This window comes from Ursus americanus, chromosome 17 (genome assembly GCF_024610735.1).
Source record: "Ursus americanus isolate L20-20 chromosome 17, mUrsAme1.1.p, whole genome shotgun sequence".
Lineage (NCBI taxonomy): Eukaryota > Metazoa > Chordata > Mammalia > Carnivora > Ursidae > Ursus > Ursus americanus.
Genome location: NC_142143.1, coordinates 16,619,038 through 16,638,486, shown reverse-complemented (window position 1 = coordinate 16,638,486; position 19,449 = coordinate 16,619,038). Strand labels below are relative to the sequence as shown.

At 52.3% G+C, this 19,449-nt stretch overlaps 1 protein-coding gene across 2 annotated transcripts in view; it reads right to left on the bottom strand.

Moving 5' to 3' along the window:
• APPL2 (adaptor protein, phosphotyrosine interacting with PH domain and leucine zipper 2) overlaps nucleotides 1–19,449 on the bottom strand; it is a 50,245-nt gene that overhangs the window by 10,726 nt on the left and 20,070 nt on the right. For both annotated transcript variants that reach the window (XM_045779973.2, XM_045779974.2), the window contains exons 5-14: nucleotides 16,751–16,838; nucleotides 13,738–13,779; nucleotides 13,563–13,621; nucleotides 12,672–12,818; nucleotides 8,828–8,910; nucleotides 6,309–6,467; nucleotides 4,764–4,952; nucleotides 3,511–3,553; nucleotides 3,360–3,416; nucleotides 3,174–3,262 (exon numbers count right to left, since the gene is read on the bottom strand). In XM_045779973.2, coding sequence (XP_045635929.2) covers nucleotides 3,174–3,262; nucleotides 3,360–3,416; nucleotides 3,511–3,553; nucleotides 4,764–4,952; nucleotides 6,309–6,467; nucleotides 8,828–8,910; nucleotides 12,672–12,818; nucleotides 13,563–13,621; nucleotides 13,738–13,779; nucleotides 16,751–16,838 — 956 coding nt within the window. The remainder of the gene's footprint in view (nucleotides 1–3,173; nucleotides 3,263–3,359; nucleotides 3,417–3,510; nucleotides 3,554–4,763; nucleotides 4,953–6,308; nucleotides 6,468–8,827; nucleotides 8,911–12,671; nucleotides 12,819–13,562; nucleotides 13,622–13,737; nucleotides 13,780–16,750; nucleotides 16,839–19,449) is intronic.

Genomic DNA, 19,449 nt, shown 5'->3' with positions numbered 1-19,449 from the left:
GATTTTGGCCCCGCAGAGAGTCTACGGGGAGGGAACACAGTGACAACAGGACGCGGCCAGGCGTGGAGGGCGGTGACCCCGTGAGGTGAGGTCCGCACTTGAGTCTACAGCATCGGGAGCCACGGAGGGCTGAACACGGGAGTGACATGATGCAGCGTCACCGTGGCCTGCACGTCACCTACTCTGATGGACACACGCTTGGCGAGCGTTGTCCTACTTCAAACACCGCACGTCAGAGCAGCTCACATAGTTGAGTTCTCCTCCTTAAAACTCTTGGTGCCTGCTGACACCGCTTTCCTGCGTGTTTCTTGGTGGCTTTCGTAGGTTCCTTCCCTTCTATGACAATGCTGGTGTGCGTCGGGATTCCGTCCGAGGCTCCTGTCTTCTCCCTCCGCACTCGCTCCCTCGACGATGTCCCGATTCACTTCCTCAGCCCCGAGGTTTCCTCTGTGCTCCAGACCAGTATCATCCGTTGACCACCTGACGCGTCCTGGGGTGTGTCACGGGCCCCTCCATCTTACGTCCGAAGGGAACACTACCAACCCCTTTCCATCTCTGAATAGGCTACCTTCCGCCCAGGTACGCAACCCGGACAGGGGTCATCATTTGATTTGTCCCTTCCTTCCATCCACATCTCACTATACCCCAAGTCCGAGAGCCATCTACTCTTCGTCTCCTCTGCCACCATCCTGGTTTAAGGCGCCATCATCGTCACCTGGACGGCTGCCATAGGCCCGACTCGATACCTACTGGCGCAGCTGTGTTCGTGTCCTCGACTGTAGCCAGAGCTGCCCGTAGACAACGCAAAGTGGATCATCTCTCTCCCCCTGACACGTGCACGTCTCCCTCTCTGCACCCTTCGACCACGCCCCGGGATCCTGACCATGGCTTCCTTCGTGATCTGTTCCTGCCTCCCTCCCCCGCCAACCTCACCCCTGCAACCTCACCCTGCTCCGCGATCCCCCTGGGCCCACACTGTAGTTCTGTGGCCTCTCTTCAGTTCTTCAAACACACTAAGCTCTCGGCTGCCTTCTAGCCTCCGGAACTGCCGGCAGGAGCGCACGACTCTGGCTCTTTGCAAGAGTGGCTACTTCTCATCGTTCACTCCTCAGTCTCACTGTCTCCACGGACAGGCCTCTCCATGACAGCACCGTGGTCTTTAACACCAGAGCACTTTTCCCCATTTAGCTAAGTATTTATTTACCTTCTGCCAGTCCTTACCGACCAGACTCAGCTTTCCCACCTCGTCCAGTGCCGGGGGCACAGAGCACAGACCCCGCGAGCAAACCGGTACTTGAGCAGCCGGACAAGTGAATGAGCATCAGAGGTGCACAGACTGCAGAACGAGGGGAGGCCACACGCGGTATTTGCTTAGCAGTGAGTGGCAGCTGGTTCCCAAGAACAAGTTTCTCTGCTTCTCCCCCCGCACCCCCTCCCCAGTCAACAAAACCTTTCTTTATTCTTAAGGAGCTGACCCCGAGAGAGACGGGAGCCCTCCCCCAGCCTCCGCAGCCCTGGGCCGTCTCTGGCCACACCCGCCACCCTTCCAGTCTCCGTGTTGATTCAGCTGGCTGGCTAGAGGTCTTGCTGGTTTCAGGATTCTGTATGATTTACTTATTCTACAACAGGGAGAAAAAATCAGCTATTGAATAATTCAGTCTGAGCTACAAATTGTTTTTTAGAAAGCCAGTCACAGCTTCAATTACTAACACTAGTTCAACACCCCATCGGCACCTAGACAGTGTTAGAACTGCAAAGGGACCGGGGCGGTCGCCTACTTTCACGTCTTCTTGCGTCACAAAGTCAAGGAGACAGAGGCCCAGAGAGCAGAGCCACGCCGGGCCATCTAGCTGTGTTGAATCATAGCCGTCGGAAGGTCTCGGAACTCCAAGGCCAGCGTTCTCCGGCATGCCCAGCTCCCACGGCCGCAGCTTGAGAGAGAGCAGGCCGGCGCGCTCACCCAGGAGGCTTGTGGCCCGGCCCGCTGGCCCGATCTGTATTCCCATGTCCACTCGGAGCGCCCTTCTTAGAGCTGCCCTTCATGAACGTGCTGCCTTGTAAACTATGAAACCCAGCACTCAAGTGTCACCTGTTGCCTCTTGCCCATTTTTATTACCTTGGCTCAGCTTCTCCTGTTCTGTCTTAGCTACTCCAGCAGCAGCCTGGGGCATCCCTACCCTGTCCATCTCCCCACCACGCCGCAGGACAGCCTTTCCACACGGCTGTGACGGGCCACCTCCCTCAGCCTGCACTGCTGCTCCACGGCCCAGAGCGCCTAAGCAGGGCCCCCCGTCCATTCACCATCAGACTCACGGCTACTTCCCAGCCTTCTCTTTCTACTGCTCCTTCCTGCGCACCCAGGGCTCTGCGTGTGCACGCTGGCGCCCCGCCGCACAGCACCGACACCCGGGGAACTGAACCCTTAGCTCTCCGATGACTTCTGTCCGGACTCACAATATCTGCGAAACATTTATTTAATGGGGCTCTTTCTGCCATGCCACTGAAAAATGGACACCGCACACCGTCTTAATTGTAACTCACCTTTGGCGTGGAAACTCCTCTTAGACAAAAGCTGAGATTCCTGGAATAAACCCTAAAGCCATATTCAAAGCAAGAGCGAGGCTAGATGCATGAAAATGTTCACCACACATGATAACAGCAAAGAAAGGAAAGGGAAGCCATCTAAATATTCAACAGCTAATGATAATAAATCACAGAAGAGTGTATATAGTTACTAAAAGGAACAATTATGAGAAGTGTAAAAATATGAAAAATATACGTGAGAAGGAAAAATTAACGCACATGTGAAAGTATCCATATGCACGGAGATCAGGCCTGGGCGGTAACACAGACACGGAAAAGGTGATTTTGTTCCTTAGTTTAAAAAAGTTTTGTTTTGGTTCCAGAACTTTGTTGATGCTGACAGAAAATGTGAGAAGCCCTGACCAGCACACCCTCGACGCCAGTCCTGTTTGCTCGGGCTGCGGCTGCGAGGTCCAGGGGAGGATGGAGCCAGGGTCTGTCCCCTCACCGGCGCTGTGACCCTGGGCCAATACCCGCCTCTCCTGGCAGCCTGAACTCCACCCCCAGGTGGTGTGTGAGGATGAAATAACTCCTGTCAAATTCCTGACTCACAAATACACACAAGCCACTTTCCCACTGTCCTTTGTTACCTGGGGCACGAGCTTTCTTGCTTTTTTCCGAAACTCGTAATGGGAGTCACTGCCTGGAGAGCCGTCTGGTTCAACTTGATGGCGACCGCCTACGAATGCGCGGGAGGACAGGCTCAGTCCCAGGAGGGGCGCTCACCCTTCAGACTGAGCAAGGGCCGGGGATGCGGGGAGGGCGGCGCGAGTTACCTCTGGGTTGTCAGTCAGGTAGATCTGTCTGGAGATGTTGTTTATGGCACATATCCACTGTGGAGAGAGGACATTAAAAAATCTGCTGGAGCCCAGTCACTAGGACGCTAGTCGCTAGACCAGGACAGAAGTGAAAGAACAAAACCTTTACCTCTTCATTTTCCTTTCTGCTTTCTGCCTGGAGGATTATTCCCCTGAAATAAAGTGCATCCAAGTCAGTGCTTCCCGGACCGCTGACGGGCTTAGTCCCCATGCACTGAACTCAGCTGGTCCCAAAGGGAAGTGCCAGGAAGGCGGGATGGCGGGAAGGAGAGAAATTGGGGCTCTGGCTCGCTGCTCATTCACTGTGTGATCCTGGACCGATGCGTCCTTCCCCTGCGCCTGCGCTCTCTCATCTGTAAAGTGAGCAGCTGGGCTCAGATCTACTAGCTCGAGCTGGGGGTCCACAAGCACGGACATCCTGTTGGCCTCTTAGATGATCGGGGCCGCCAGGCGTCCAGCCCAGAGGAGTCAGCAGACACCCCACACTTCCCACGGAGGGGAGAGGGGAATTGGATGCAAATGACACTGCCCTACTTCTGGGGAGGGTGTCCCCCTTTCCACGGACCCCACAGTGGTGGTGGGGGGGAGCGTGGCTCTTATCCTGTTTTACATCTGGGATGACAGAGGAGTTACGTCACCAGGACTGGGATACCAGTCCACTTCTGTCACCCAGGAGGAAGGACGAGGTCTGACACCGCTCTGCCAACCCAGCAGATGGTCCACACTGGACCGACTTGCCCAAGCACGCTCCTGTTGACACGGGAGCTCCGCTCAGAACCCCACACGGAAGCAAATGCAAGCAGAGCAGCCCCAACTGAAGGGCGGGCGGTCCCTGCGAAGGACTCCAAGTGCACGCTTCTGGGCCCCTGCAGCACACAGCGGTGCGAGGTGGGGGGGTTGGGGGGGTGGGGGCGTGGGGGTGGGTGTAGGCACAGCACGGGCTGAGGGCGCTGTCCCGTCTCGGGTTTCAGCTGGGGCAGCGGGCTCGCCCAGGCAGGTCTGGGGGCTCTCCTGCTCCCCCCACCCAGCACAGACAGAGCTTCTGCGGAGCAGGCAGGAGCAGCCACAGCCTTCTCTTGACAAACCGCTCCTCCCACGGCTGCCTCCCACACGGAGGCCACGTCTCCTCCAAAGCCATGGACAAATCTGCACTGGGGCTCCTTAAATAAGGCAGAGCGGATCCCACAAGGGTCCTGTGTGCATGCTTAGGGAGCACATAAAAACGGCCTCCCCAAAGGTCAGCAGTACCCGGAGCGGGGCCTCTCCCACGGAGGGCCAACACGGAGGGATGAGCTAGGAGGCCCTTGGCGGGGTGGAGTCACTAGACCGGCTCTCCTCCCAAAGAGACCCCGTATGGCCTACGATTTTCCGTTGGGCGTGGTGATCTGGAAGCAGTATCGACGGTCTTCACAATCCACCGCCATCACCGAGCAGTTGTCCAGGTCCTGGATCAGGCCTCCGGCCACGGCGCCCCGAGGCTGACACATGAGGTTCCCGCCTTGCGTGAAGAAGTAAAGCCTCTCCCAGGTGGTGGTGACCAGCCCTGTTTTACTGTAAGAATCGTGGCTTTAGAACGCCCGCTGGTCCTAGGAAGCCCACGCGGCACCTCAAGATCTGGCTGCCTCTCAACGAGCATCGGTGGCATTTTAGAAATAATGTTTCTTTACATTAAAGCAAAACTGCTTTGGAAATACCCCAAATACAGCGGAGAAGAGGCACAATTTAGCTTGAGTGACCTGGAAGTCAGGGGCTCTGTTCACGCGGGGGGTGGCAGCCCAGGGCCATCTCTGGTGTGCGGGCAGCATGCACCCCCCACCCCCCAACAGCAGAGACACTGGCTTCTCCCGAGATCCGGAAACAGAACTAGTCCATCCCCATTTGGACCTGAAAACCTAGATGGTCATTCCTCTAAGACATGGAGCTGAACTGCTCTGAGTCTAGTGAGAGTCTCCGGGGTCCCCTCGGCTCACGGCACCTGCAATCCTGGGGGCATTTATGACATTGAGTTTTGCTCCAACTGGATGTTTTGTGGGCTGCTTACAAGAGGAATATCCAGTAACTGGCAAATAACACCAACCCTGTAGGGTTTTCTATCCATACAAACTGCAGGAAACATTTAACTTATGATTGCAATGAGCTGAGCTCCCCTTGGTAAGAAAACAGCTGGCGAGTCCTCTCTGTGGATCCTCCATTTGAGAAATACCAGGTACATTTACCTGAGTCAGTGTTTATCGAGTAGCAACTATGTGCAAGGCGCTAGGCTTCCTGCCTCAATAATTACAGTTATTTCCAAAAACTGCTACTAGCTAACATGTGGGTGCTTACTACCTACTAGAAATGACCTCACTCCGTCCCTGCAACAACTTTACTTAGTAGGTGTGATTATCAGCTCCGTTTCATGCCTGACGCGACTGAGGCCCAGCCGGGGGCTGTGACTGAACCAAAGTCAGAGTCTGCTCTTGGACACAAGGAAGCCCGATCATCCTCCCTTCAATTCAGTGGCCCCGAGGGTGACCGTGTGCTTCTGTGTGGGAGAACCTGGATGGCCCTGGACTCCGGCCTCAGCGGCAGGCCTCGAGCGCTCGGCTCTCACCCGTTGGGGGCCTGGGCCAGGGGCGGGGTGGGACAGAAGCTCCCTACGGTCCAGGACGACGACGCCAGTTAAGAGCAGGCTATCTGCGTATGGCCACGGTGACCAGGGACAGGCGTGGCCCAGCGCTCGGAGTCCACGCACCGGGTTCTTGCGAGACTGGTTCAAGCCCGCCCCTCAGGGACTTGGGCCAGAGCCCCAGAGGCTTCCGTGTGGCGCCCCTGGCGGGCGTTCTTCCCCAACCTCCCCTGAACAGATGCTCTGTCGCCACCTGAGGGCAAACAGATCTCAGAAACAGGCAGGCAACGCATCCTCACCTTCTCAGATTAAGGTAGCCAGCCTTCTGGATGAGGTTCCTGTTGATCTGTGGCGCGGCCACTTCGGAGTCCGGGGCGTAAACAGACTCATCAACAGACAGCAGGTCCTGCTGGGACACCCGCATCTTCTCCGCCTCGGCTTCTAGTTCCACCTGAATGCTTAAGACAGAAGGGGTCGGGTCAGCCGCTCCTCACTGGCCGACCCAGCACCGCCGAGTAGCAGATGGCGGAGCTGTCCCCACGGCTTCGGGCTACACGAAGGGAAACAGGGCCCAGAAGCTGGAGATCGTGGGACTCGCGTCTGTGTTGCTCGAAGTGTTTATATATGACTATGACTGCTGCTTTAAAACAGAACACGAGGAAGAGCAGTGGGTGATGCCCGAGCCCAGCGAGACAATGCCTCCAATTTCTCTTCGGACAAAGCGGTATCCAGGCTTAGAACTGTTGATGCAATTTTTTTAAAAAGACTGACTCATCCATTTTAGAGAGGGAGGGAGGGGGAGAGAGAGAGAGAAGGCACACAAGGGAAGGGGGGTGTGGAGCCCGACCTCACAGGCCCTGAAATCACCACCCGAGCTAAAACCAAGAATTGAATCAGAGTCTTAACTGAGCCACCAAGGTGTCCCATGTTGATGCAAATTATAGGAGAAAAGCTTTGATGAGCTCATCCTCAGGGCTGCAGTGCAGGCTGCCTGCGAAAGAGCTGGAAAGGAAGGAAGGAAACATTCCTGCCCCCGCCCCCCACCGGCTCCCCTGAGGTGGAAAGGGTCACTGGAGATAGGAAAATGACCAGGAGGTGGGACGAAGGTGCAGTGACAAAGACAAAGGCAATGCTTTTCCTTTCATGGCAGCCCCACCACTGCCCGAGACTGCAGGGCCAGCCGGCCAAGGGCTGCCCACGCTACGCACTGAGGGTAAGAGGCCAGTGCCCAGACTCTGGCTCGTGTGTGCTGACGTGTGGAATGAGCTGTGGACAGAGGCTCCGAGATCTGCAGAGAGACACAGCATCACAAACACAAGCGTGAATGTCCCGCCATCCGTTAATAAAAAAAATCCAGCGCATGAAAAACCAAAAAGGGACAGATGGTTCTCCCAGGACACACGAAGCCAGGGGATTCTAGGAGCTAAAGCAGGGTAAGACAGAGGCAGTCAGAGGGGGCCGGGGGAGAGAGAAGGGGAAAAGTGACAGTAGGCACATGCCCTCCCCTCTCCTAACACCCCCAGCGGCTAACAGTCAGAATAAATGGCAGGAAACCGACTCGGATTTCGGAGTGCTTTCCAGCCTCATCACAGACCCAGCCCGCATGAGCGGCCGGGCGCAGGCCGCTCAGTGACCGCCAGGAAGGCGCAGGTGCCTCCGACGCTACAACCTTCCCGTGCGCTCCTTCATGTGCGCCTACGAATGCTCAGCTCTGGATTTTCTCGGGATTCGTTCAACAGAGTCCAGTGGTGGCCTCAAGGTATTTTGAAATGCTTGGGCTCCAGGGTGACGCAGTCAGTTAAGCATTTGACTCTGTTTCGGCTCAGGTCACGATCTCAGAGTCGTGAGATCGAGCTCTGTGTCAGGCTCCAGGCTCTGCGAAGAGACTGCTGCTGTCACTCTCTCCCTCTCCCTCTGCCCCTCCCTGCACTTGCTCACTCTAAAATAAATTCATCTTTTTTTTAAAGGTATTTTGAAATGCAACATCCTTAAGAAAAGGAGCAACCTTCCTCCATTTTTCCACACAAAAAAAATCCTATACTCCAATCCTTTTGTATTTCTGCTTATGAACCACTCTCTCTCGTCCGTACTCCAGAAATCATGGAGTACTCCAGGAACCACGTCTGCGGTGTGAATGAAACAAGCCTCCTTGGGGCTGTCTCGGACACTGGCAATGGAGGCAAAGGGTGTCCAAACAGCCACAGCATCAACTAAATGTGGCAGGACAGCCTGAAGAGAGGATGTTGTATTTTCAAAAAAATAAGCATTTGCAAGACCGAAGTACGATTTGTTGAACTGATTCAAAAAAGGCATAAAGCCTCATTATCTACATAAATTGACGTGATGGCCAGTTTCCTAAAGAGTCACAGCACTTCTGCCTGCAAACCCCTTGGCTCCAAAGGGGAAGTGAGGCCACTTCTAAATCCACAGCGAGCCTACCTGGGCTCACGGGCTGGGGCACGTAAAGGCTGGTTGTCAGCACACAGAAGGAGACCCTCCCTCAGCACAGGAACTGGGACTTGATGCGAAAGTCCCCCTGCAGACACTTTATCTTTTCTTTAAGCTACGTAATCCGTTGTTCACGTGGTGGGCACGCCTCTGGGCTCCCCACGGGGCGGGGTGGGGTGGGGAGGGACGGCAGAAGGCATTACTTTCCAACCTCAGTATCCTGAATACCGGCAGCTAAGAAGGGGGCCCACTGCTCAGAGTTCCCATGGTGGCGGTGGCAGGGCTCCAGGGGACCCTCCCACCTCCCAGAGGGATGGATTCAGCAGGAAAGGCAAGGGCCCGCAGGACCCAGAGTGGCGTGCTGCCTTACCTTTGGACCATGTCCGCAACTGAGGATAAAAAGCTGTTCATGTTTTGGGAAAACATCTCTGCTCCCTTCTTAAAAAAGTTAATCTGTAAGACAGAATGTGATGTTCTGAAGGTCATCTAGGAAAGGTGATCAGTGAGTGCATCCAGCGTGGGACTGGCCTTGCGGGGTGGCGACCCTGGCTGGCTGGCCCCACCACGTGCTCGTGCTCCGTGTGCCTCTGCTGAGCTCCTGCCCCCCCAGCAGCGGAGCTCCTCCCAAAGCCCCAGCGCGCTGCAGAACCGGGGGTGCTGGGACCGAGCTCTCTTAATGAAAGGCCAGAAACATCAGGGATAATGGGAGTTCACCGCTTGGCACATCCCAGACCAGGTGTGTTGGCAGTTACTCCTGACAATTATCTCCGATAGTCATCAGCTCTTTTGTTCTGTGAATTCTAGATAGAAAGCTTGTGGGGGGCAAGGAGTAGGTCTCCACCTTTGCATCTCCAGGGGCTCCCTAGGGTGTGACACCTGACATGCACAGCCCCGGCCAGAACTGGACGAGCATGGGGTGTAGGGCGCGGCGGGTGATCAGAGGAGCGTACTCCGAAGGGCGCCTGACTCCGGTCAACGAGCTGCGCCACTCAGAACACAGCCAGACAGAGGATACCTCTGGGACACTGCCGAGGGGAAACTGGGCTGAAGACCCTTAGCGGCTCTTCCAACCCTGACATCAACCCAGAGGGGCTGTGGGTGTGAAGAGGGAGCAGAGCTCTGGGCTCAAAGAGGGGCTCGACGCGGGTGAGCTCCCTTCTGGCCCCCAGCATCCTGGGATGCGGGCTCTCTCCACTCAGGGGAGTGTGGCCCAAGGAAGGCTCCATCTCCCGTGAAAATAAAACTTCAATTGCTGGCTTTTGGGGAACGGACAGAAGGAAGTCCTTACTTCCGGTGACTCTGGGGTATTCACTTCCCAGATAGTCTGGGTTGCCTCACAGGGGGAAAAGGGGCCACCCCTGTGCATTACTGACATCTGTAACCATCCGGCCCCTAAGCTCAAGTCTCCATTTCCTTCCGCGGCCAAGGCTTTAAAAAATCTGAATACTAGGCGTGACCTGCTCCATCTCACGTGCCTGATCACAGAGAGGTAAGAGCTGCAAGCCCGAGTCATGAAACAAGGGAGAAAACGCTCAGCTTTGGAGGTGGGTATTTTTGTCTTTCCCACCCTTCATGCCAGCTCATGGTCTGATCTGGAGCGGCCCCTGCCCCGGGTGGTGGGTACAGAACCCGACCGTGCACCCCAGTGAGGTGGCAGGTGCTGTCATGCTTACATCCTGGAGAAGTCTGTACCCCCACGCCCTTCCTTTTCACAGCATAAAAACAGCGGATGATCACAATTATCCTAACGCAAGGTAATCATGTGGGGAGCAGCTCTGGCCCCATGATCTTTTAATCATACAGAGATCAGAACAGTAAGTGCCATTCTGAGTCTCTGAAACCTCCAGTAGCAAAGTCTGTTCGAGGAGCCTTCTGCTTTCTAAGGACACAGCCTCACAGTGGGTTTCCTCTCTTGCCCCTCCCTGAACTCCTCAGAATTTAGACTCGGAATTCCCTGTCTTAGCTCCTGTGCTATTGTGTAAGCTCCCGGGGCGGGGCCGGGGGGGGGGGGGCCTGCAATCCTGCAGACAGTTTGATCTGAAGGAATGGAAGGGAGGGATGAGATCCTGGCTTCTCCAGCCACCTTGCATCGGAGCTCCCCTGTGAATACTACCCTGGACTTGGTTTCTCTGATCTCATAAACCTGTGCACAGCCTGCAAGACCTCAGTTGGTTTCAGGCATGACGAATGAGTCGTGATTTCAGGGCAGACCCGTTTAACAAGGACCAGGGAAGGCAAAACTGGAGTCAAAGAGTCTGCACTGCAGTGGGTGGGGCCAAGAAGCCTGACTCAGGGCCACATCATCCAAGGAGCCAGATTCTCGTGCCTTCCTGAGGCGCAGGAAGTACAGTGGTCAGACGGCCATCAGCTAACAACGGTGGACGCGTAGTCAACGCCGATTTAAAAGGGCTGATGAGGCAGATGGAGAACGAATGCTTTGGAATCATCCAAAAGATTCATGCGGTTAGACAACAACTGGTCTAAGTGAAGGAGCTACAGCTTTCGGCAGGATTTGAAGTCTGTAGGGGGAGGGAATATTTGGTCTTGTGTCTTGAAATCTGGGTACTTTGCACATGAAAACTGAAACATACCATCCTCAATCCTCAAAAATGCTGCTGTAGCCACCTAACAATGACGGTGTGCTGCTCTGCTCTGTGTCCCCAAGCCCGGGGTGGGGGTGGGGTGCTCCCGCAGTCGGGCCCCCTCTCCCCAGGCCCCCTCTCCCCACCTGGCAGTGGGCAGCGTTCGCTTAGAAAGCGCAGGCTGGGAGAAGCGGGTGTGGTCCTTAAGGAGGAACAGACGAAAGCCGCCAGGAACAAGTCCATCCCTTAGACCTCGTGAGGCCCCTACCTAACTAACCAGGCACCCCAACCACTGACTGCTCAGCCCGCAGCTGCTCCGCTTTCTGAGGCTCAGTCCAGGCCCCTCTCTGACCCTGGGCCTCTGACCCTGGAGCTGGGATTCCTGCTCCACAGGCCTGGACTGTCCATCCCGGGAGGACGGACATGACAGGAGGCGTCACTGAGAGAGAGCGAAGGCAGGACGGGTGTTCTCCAGCGCGGCCAGGCCCTCCGCCGGGCAGGGGTGCAATGACTAAGGAAGGAGGGACGCGGCACCGGCGCCCACCGCGAGGAGGCTGGACGCTGCCGGGGGACCGGAGCCCGCGCTGGACGGAGCTAGCTGTGGGGTCAACCCAGCTTTACGCAATGACACAAATTATAGCGCTGTATTTACACGGCACCTCCGAAGGCTAAGCCGACCTGAGTTACCTCGCCATTCGATGTCACAGCCACATTAAGACAGATCACAGAGCCTGAATGCCTAAGATCCTCTCTTGATCCCCTTTCCCATGAATGCTACTGATGCTGTGTTTTTTGAAATATATGTATTTTTTTTACATGTATTAAAAAAGAATAGATGCTCACACATGTGGAGTTTTAAAAAGTCGCTGACTTTTTTTTCTTCTCAACATTCTGCTTCCTGACGTCCCTTTCTGCTCCTAGATTGTCAACTGAGAGAAGATTCCCAGGTGTGTTTTCTGCATGCTGGGGTGAGGTGTTTAAGTCCACGAAAGTGGGGCTAGATCAGGGCAGGGATGGAGGGGAGGGGTGGTGCCATTTGCCTCATATGGACCCTCACTCCTATCCCTGCCAGGCGGGTGCCACTCGAGAATGTTGACAGACGAATGTTCAGGAGCCCACTAACTGGGGGAAGCAGCCGCATACATCCTGGACAGAGACTTCAGCCAGCAGCAGTAACGCTTCGCCATGCCCCACATGCCAAGGTGCCAGCAATGACCTCAGCAACGAGGACAGCCCAGCTGACGGTGACCCTCCACACAGAGCAGCAGGGGAATGTGCGGGGGTCCCTAAACTGTAGGCCCAGCTCCACCAACCCGAGCAGTCGGCTGCTTCTCAGAACATCAGACCAGGCCTGGCTCTCACTTGGCTCAGAGACCAAGGGCCATGCCAGCCCCTCCCCTTGGGAGACTTGGGATCGAGGCCATCACTGCCGGCACGCACAGCCTAATGAGTCCAGCCCACCTGGAAGCTCTCCATGTGCTGAATCTAAGGAAGGTTCCAGGGAGGTGGTGCGTTCGTGTTTCTTTCTCTGATGATGCTTCGGTTTCTCGCAAACACTAGCTCAGCAGGAACGCCAAGCTGTTCTCCCCAGCTGGCTCAGATCTCAGGCTTCAGGGGAAGGGCATGGCCTACCTGTCCATGGGCAAAGCCTATCATGGGCTCCATCATGGCCACGCGCTTCCTGTACTGCAGCGCGTTGAGGGCGCAGTAGTACTGAAGGGAAGAGAGGTGCTGCTTCCGCCGCGCGGCCGCCACCTCTTTCACGACATCCGTCTTCACCTGGGTGAGAGGTGGAAAGAAAAACATCAGGCTGTCTGACGGACGTGGCAATTCTGTAAGAGCATGAAGCTTCAACAGTGTGCATTGACTCATGAGACCCATTTCTGTGACCAATACAATAAAACATAGGTAAGGTTTCACCTTATGTTTTAAAAACTCCCAGTTAAAAATACCAAAGTAATAGCCTCTCCGCGCTTGTGGGGCTGCCCCGGGGTGAAGCCAATTACTCTCCGATCCTTTAGGAGAACAATATGGTGGCATGCACTGAAAGCCACAAACATTTTAGTTCAGTCATAAGATTGTATTCCAAGGATATAATTTAGCCCAAGGAAATCATGCAATAGAAGTAGGAATTTAGATGCATTAAAATGTTCAATATCATCTACAGTAGCAAAAAAGCACGAGTTAAAGAAGCAGAATCAACACCCAGGGCAAGAAATTCAAGTGACCTGAATACGTATGAGGCAGACAAGCACGAGGGACCAAGCTTGAGGTGAAATCACTGTGCAAGTGTAATTTTACGATGGTTCCAAGTTGGTGTTTAATAAACCAGTTTGAAAAGCTAGAATAGGGAGGTTAAAGACTACTTATGAGATTTAGAATAAGTAATTAAAAATTTATGTATATGAAAGAAGAGAAAGAATTCATCAGGGTACCCTCCGTGCCATGAATTCGCAGCAGGAACTTAGAAAAGGAGCTGAGGTAAACGAGGTGAAAAACAACATATCAGGTAGGTATTCTTACCTTCTCGTTCTCCTTTTTTTTGGGAAGCCTGCTATATTTTGCCATTGAGAGGTCATGCTCTAAAAATAAAGAGGCGTTTTAGCACCCAGGTGGGCTGAAAGGCGAGCACATTCATTCGGCATCTTCACCCACATGCATACTAAACCCACGCGCCAAAAACAGAGAGGATGCCTACCGTTACTGGCGAGTCCAAAAAGATCCTTTAAAGTGCTAACCTCTGAACAAGAGAAAAAAAAAAATCTTAGAGCGAAGAAAAATAAAATATGCCAACCCAGAGCTCTGTGCTTCCCCAAGAAAGTCTATGTGTGGAAGGAGGAAGGCTCTGGGAGCACCTCGTCAAGGCCTCTGCCCTCTCAGGGCTCTGGCCTCCTGGCTGGGAATCTGGATCTGATTGGAGCTTGTGGCTTCAGCTGCCTCCCAGACTTGGGACTCAGACTGCCCTTTGGGCCACTCCTCGTAGATAGCATTCGGGGGTCCGTGAAGCAGAGGGCACTTGGGGGATGTGGGCTGCAGTGTGTGGTGGCCAGGTACTCTTCATGGAGACCTGGAGTATACACCTAAACTCGGATTCTTTGGCCCCCCCAAAACAAGTGTTTTAATACCTCTTTCCTCACAATACCCAGACCATACCCAGAACCTAGGAGTGCCCTGTTGCTGGCTGTTTTAACACCTGCAAAGCCACCACTAATGAAGGAGTATGGGGTGCTTGTTTTGATGAAAAAGGCTGAAGCCATGGAGGATACGGTACCTGTGACAAGCCAACAAAACACTGCTCTCACCCCCGTGGGTGCCATACCCTTCACGCACGCATGAAGAAGCGTAACACAGTCCAAGACCGAAAAAACAAGGAGGTCAACGAGGGTGATGGCTGTCCAAGGTTAAAAACTTAAAAACACAGAGATATCTAAAAGAAAGCGATACTTTCTCCAACTCTACCACAATCCAGTTTTGCTTCACCAAACAAAGGAAAGCGTTTTCATACCTTTTATGTCTTTTTCAGTTTGCCTCAAAACTGCCTCCAGCTTTTCAACCTGTCTTCACGTTATTCTTACTCTTCCTGGTATCGGGCTGCTTTCTGCCTTTCCCTTTCCTCCCCCCTCTCCCTTTTACTTCCTATTGGAGCACTTTCAGGGTTTTTCACTTCCTGGGTCAAATAACTTCCTTAGTAGCTTTTGTTGTGTTCTCTTCATTCAGATATGTACTTGTATTGGTGCATAAATGAAAAAGGCAGCAAAAAGTCAGATAAAAACCATCACACGGAGGGGAGGCCAGATTCTAACCTGGTTCTCAGGCTGACTCAAGTACGACCCGGGCCAAACCCTTCAAACTTGTGTGTTTGGTGTCGTCAGAGAAGGTTACTTTGATTCACTGTTTCCATAGATACCTAAGATGCTTCTCTTTTTACTACTAACACATAGTTTTATTCTCTTAAAAAATCGCCATCTTGGGCAAATACTCCTAATCCACACATGAGCCCTTCAGGATTGACGAAGGCCCGGTGGTTACCGCTGCCGGCACCCTCTGCCCCCCGCTGCCTTCCAACACAACGCTGAAAGACACAGATCCGACAACGTAGGTCTGGGGGGGGGGTGATTATTTTCTGTCTAAAAGACTTAGAGTTTGTTTTTAAAATGATATTCCCACACATTTCTATGATTTTGTTTAGAAAAAATCTTTACGAGAAAATGCACTAAGACTCTGTTTGTACCGGACGGTCAGCACAGGACCGCGTGTGGGGTTGGGATTTACATGCAATTATAGATCGGTAACACTCAAAACCCCTAAGAATCCTGCTCAGGCAAGGTTCCTCCTGACATGAGCTGACATATTATTTATTGCTCTGTGTCAGGTTCCAGGGCTGTCAAACCGCCCTTGGCAAACGTTGATGCCAGGTCTACCCCTGCTCCCTAGAGCCTCAGGTGACGTGATCACAGGGAATTGCCAAGTAAGGAGGGAAAGGAACGTCATCTTTAAGATGTACTGCATCTTTTCTGCCTGAATAAATTTTACATTTTAAGGTGATATATATATATTTTAATATTTTATTTATTTGAGAGCAAGAGAGCGAAAGAACAAGCATGAGGGAGATGGGGGGTGGGAAGAGGCAGAGGAAGAAGCTGACTCCTTGCTGAGCAGGAAGCCTGGAGGAGGGACTCCATCGCAGGACCCAGGATCATGACCTGAGCGGAAGGCAGACACTTAACCGATTGAGCCACCCAGGGGAAGTACTATACTGAACAGGTCTCTTAAAGAGGAAGTACTGTACTGAACAGATCTCTTGGTACTCGGTTTAGACTTTCTGGCCAGCAATTTTTTACATCAGTGTTCTAGAAAATACAATTCTTTAATCTCCAGGCAATGAATATTTTCAATGACATAAAGAACAAAAAAGACTAGAAAGTTTGGGTTCCCTTCTGTAATATCAACTACTTTTTTTATCAAGATTTTTGGTTCTTTTTTATTCATTTTTTGACTACCTTGACTTGCAAGAGATATAAAATTACTCTAAAGTTGTGTTTTGGTTTCTCATTGAAGAACCAAAATTAATCCAAAAGGGCAACCAGGTTCTCTGAACCAGTCCCAGGTCTGCCCACCCACTAAAATGTGAGCTCCAGGAGAACAGGGAGTTCGTCTGCCTTGTTCGTGGCTGCAGGCCAGGGTCTAGCACAGGTAAAGCACAGTCCCCGCCCCTCCGTTCCTATCTAAGCCACCCACTTTACATTCCAAAGCATTCATGGCTCCCCCAAAGCAGCATGACTCCTACAAATGCTCCAACCAGTAATCTAAACCTTGCCATCTTTGACTCCTTGGTAAACACTTACTCATCTCTCAAAACCAGCACAAAGATCACCTTCTCCAGGAAGCTCTCCCTGGTACCCTAATGTCAAAACGGTAATCACACCTTTCTGTGTACTGTTTTTATTCTTTGTACCTCTCTGTCCTGCTGCCCTCATCACATGATGTTACGATTGTCTGTTTCCAAGTCAGTTTTCTCATTAGACTGTAACCTCCTTTAGACAAGCCAAGAACACAGTGGGGATTCAATGAAATTTAGCTAAACTGGAGTGCTCAGAAAAAGAAGGGCATTTCTCAATGATGCACATATTTAAAGAAATTAGTACAGTCAGGGCAATTATGAAATGAATTGATGTTTTGAAGGTAATTGGCACTGAACTCAATAACTTTACCTGTGAGATCCTTTTCTCGAAATTGTATAATAGGTAGAACCATTGTGTCTGCCAACTGTTTGGCCAGCTCTGTATGGAGAACATTAAGCTGGAAAAAAAAAGAGAAATCTTACTGAAAAAAATCATACGCATTATTACAGACACTGATTTCCCCACAGGATCACACTGAACACTTCCGTGTGGTTCGAGTTCTGTTACGCTTGCTTAGCAAACAACCCTTCAGAAAGCTGCAAACGATACAGGTCTAGAGGTACCAAAACTAAACGCGAGGTTCTGAGCTGGCCTCCATCGGGTTTGCTCGAGGAGTCTCCGAGCCCGCGGCTACGGTCCGTGTACCGTGCAAACCCTGCTTGTGTTCTCAGGCTGAGCCACACCAGCCAGAGGAGGATGCGCTCACGTGCTTGTGCGAACACAGCTCACCAGGAGCACTGACCTCGGGTCACACTTTGCCAGGTCTCCATGCGCTCACTCCCTCTCAGAATGGCCAAAGTCACACTTGAAAGACTGGCCTGCTGGGAGCCTCCTAACCCTAAAACCCCGGCAGCTGTGGGCCTGGAAACTACGCTGGAGAAAGAAGGCTCCGCACTGACACCTGAGATCCTAAGCCTATGTTCTTTCAAAGAACAAGACGATTGTATTCTGATGGAATCCTCCTCACCAGGTAATTTTAACGGCTCCTGAGTCTTTCTCTCCTTCCACCTTGTCAAGCCCTTTCTAAATCCTGTTGTAAATGGTGAAGAAATAAGCCGTCCCCCCTCAGCACTACCGCTTCTGAGTACTTTTTTGCGTGCCAGCGTTACGTGCTTTCTATAGCTTGGTTCTTACCCACTCTGACAGTCAGGCCTTATTTATTATACCCATGCAACAGGGAGGCAAACAACTCCAAATCCAGAAAGCAAGGAGGAGGAATGGCTGGGATTTTCATCCTGGGCTACTGGAACCTGAACCAGGCTATCCTCCTATCCCGTGCTGGATAGAGAATCTGCCTTTACGCTCACGAAGTTGCCCAAAGCTCAAACGTTTGGTAGTCTAGACATCAGCAACGAACACAGATATTGCTAAAGACGTTCTGGGATTCCTGCTTGGTGAACAAAGGGAAATCACCCAGCAATCTTTTTCGCAGTGTGCATTTGGCAAAGTTTTGCTTTCACGCCCATAGGTCGCCACACCAAGAGGCCTGTTTGAGAATCTCTGACGGGGCCCAGCTTCCGGGAGGCCATGATACACCTGTAAGATCACATTCCCAGCCTTCCATCCTTTGGGAATGATTCACTCCCCACCAAAACAATCGTCGGTCCTGCCCATGAAAGAAAGTAGGGTTGTAAGTAAGTATCTTAAACTGGAAATATCGGTTCTGGGGGTTTGAGGACTAACCACATTTCCTTAGCAACTGGCTCTGGTCAAGAAAAGACCTGACTTCAGTGGGTGCGACACGCTGTTTCTCCCCCCGGGCTGCTTATTCATGGTTAATCTGGAAACATTCGTCTCCTCACGTCCAAAAAAATTACTTTTTGCTCCTTTCTAATCACTTCTTTCCATTCACGCTCCTCCTCTTCCGGAAAAGCTATCCATCCATTTTAAACATACGTTTTGCAGAGAGTCAGAGTCACGGGGAAAGGAGGAAGCAGAAAAAGAACTGGATGGCGCGGTCTCGGTTCTATCCCCGGTGCCTAGGACAGCACGTACTACACAGGAGGTGCGCAACGCGCGTTTGTGAACGAACAGCAACTTGTTGGGTTGATTTGTTGAATGAATGACGATGCAATCGGTATATTTTATATGAATATTAGTTTTGCATTTTATTTTATTTTTTTTAAAAGATTTTATTTATTTGACAGAGAGACAGCCAGCGAGAGAGGGAACACAAGCAGGGGGAGTGGGAGAGGAAGAAGCAGGCTCCCAGCGGAGGAGCCTGATGTGGGGCTCGATCCCAGAACACCGGGATCACGCCCTGAGCCGAAGGCAGACGCTTAACGACTGCGCTACCCAGGCGCCCCTAGTTTCGCATTTTATAAACTGAAGGCAGTATCTCTTTTACGTCAGCGACCTAACAGTTAAATGGCACCTGCGTATTCTCTTTCGCTTCTTTATAATTTTCTACTCTAAGTACCGCAAGCTCCTTGAAAGGTGAACTACCGATTTCATACCGAGCCAGTTCTGCAGAGGGCTCTGCTCAGCACCAGTAGCCTCTGAGCTGGAGTGTCTACTCCAGCTCGGATTTAGGTACTTCTCTTATAACAATACCTGTTTTTCAAAATGTTCCAAACGTATTATACAATACAGCTACAAGAACAGTTGTATGCAACCGTTTGTGGTGGGGGGAATCGTGCCCTCCCTCATCCTCTCCCAAAGGAATGTCCATCCAGAACATGTATTTAGGAACAAGGTCTTTGCAGATGTAATGAAGGACCTGAAATGAGATCATCCTGGGTTATCCAGGCATGCCCTAATCCAATGACAAGTGTCCTTATGAGAAGAGAAGACACAGATGGAAGGGGTGAAGTGGATGGGGAGGAGGCCATGGGAAGGCAGAGGCAGGGACTGGAGGGATGCGGCCACATGCCAAGGGATGCCCAGGGCCACCAGAAGCCGGAAGGGGCCGAGAAGGATTCCTCCTCAGGCCTTTGGAGGGAGCCTGGCTTTGCCAACAACTTGATTTCATACTTCTGGCCTTCAGAACTGGGAGAGAATAAATGTCT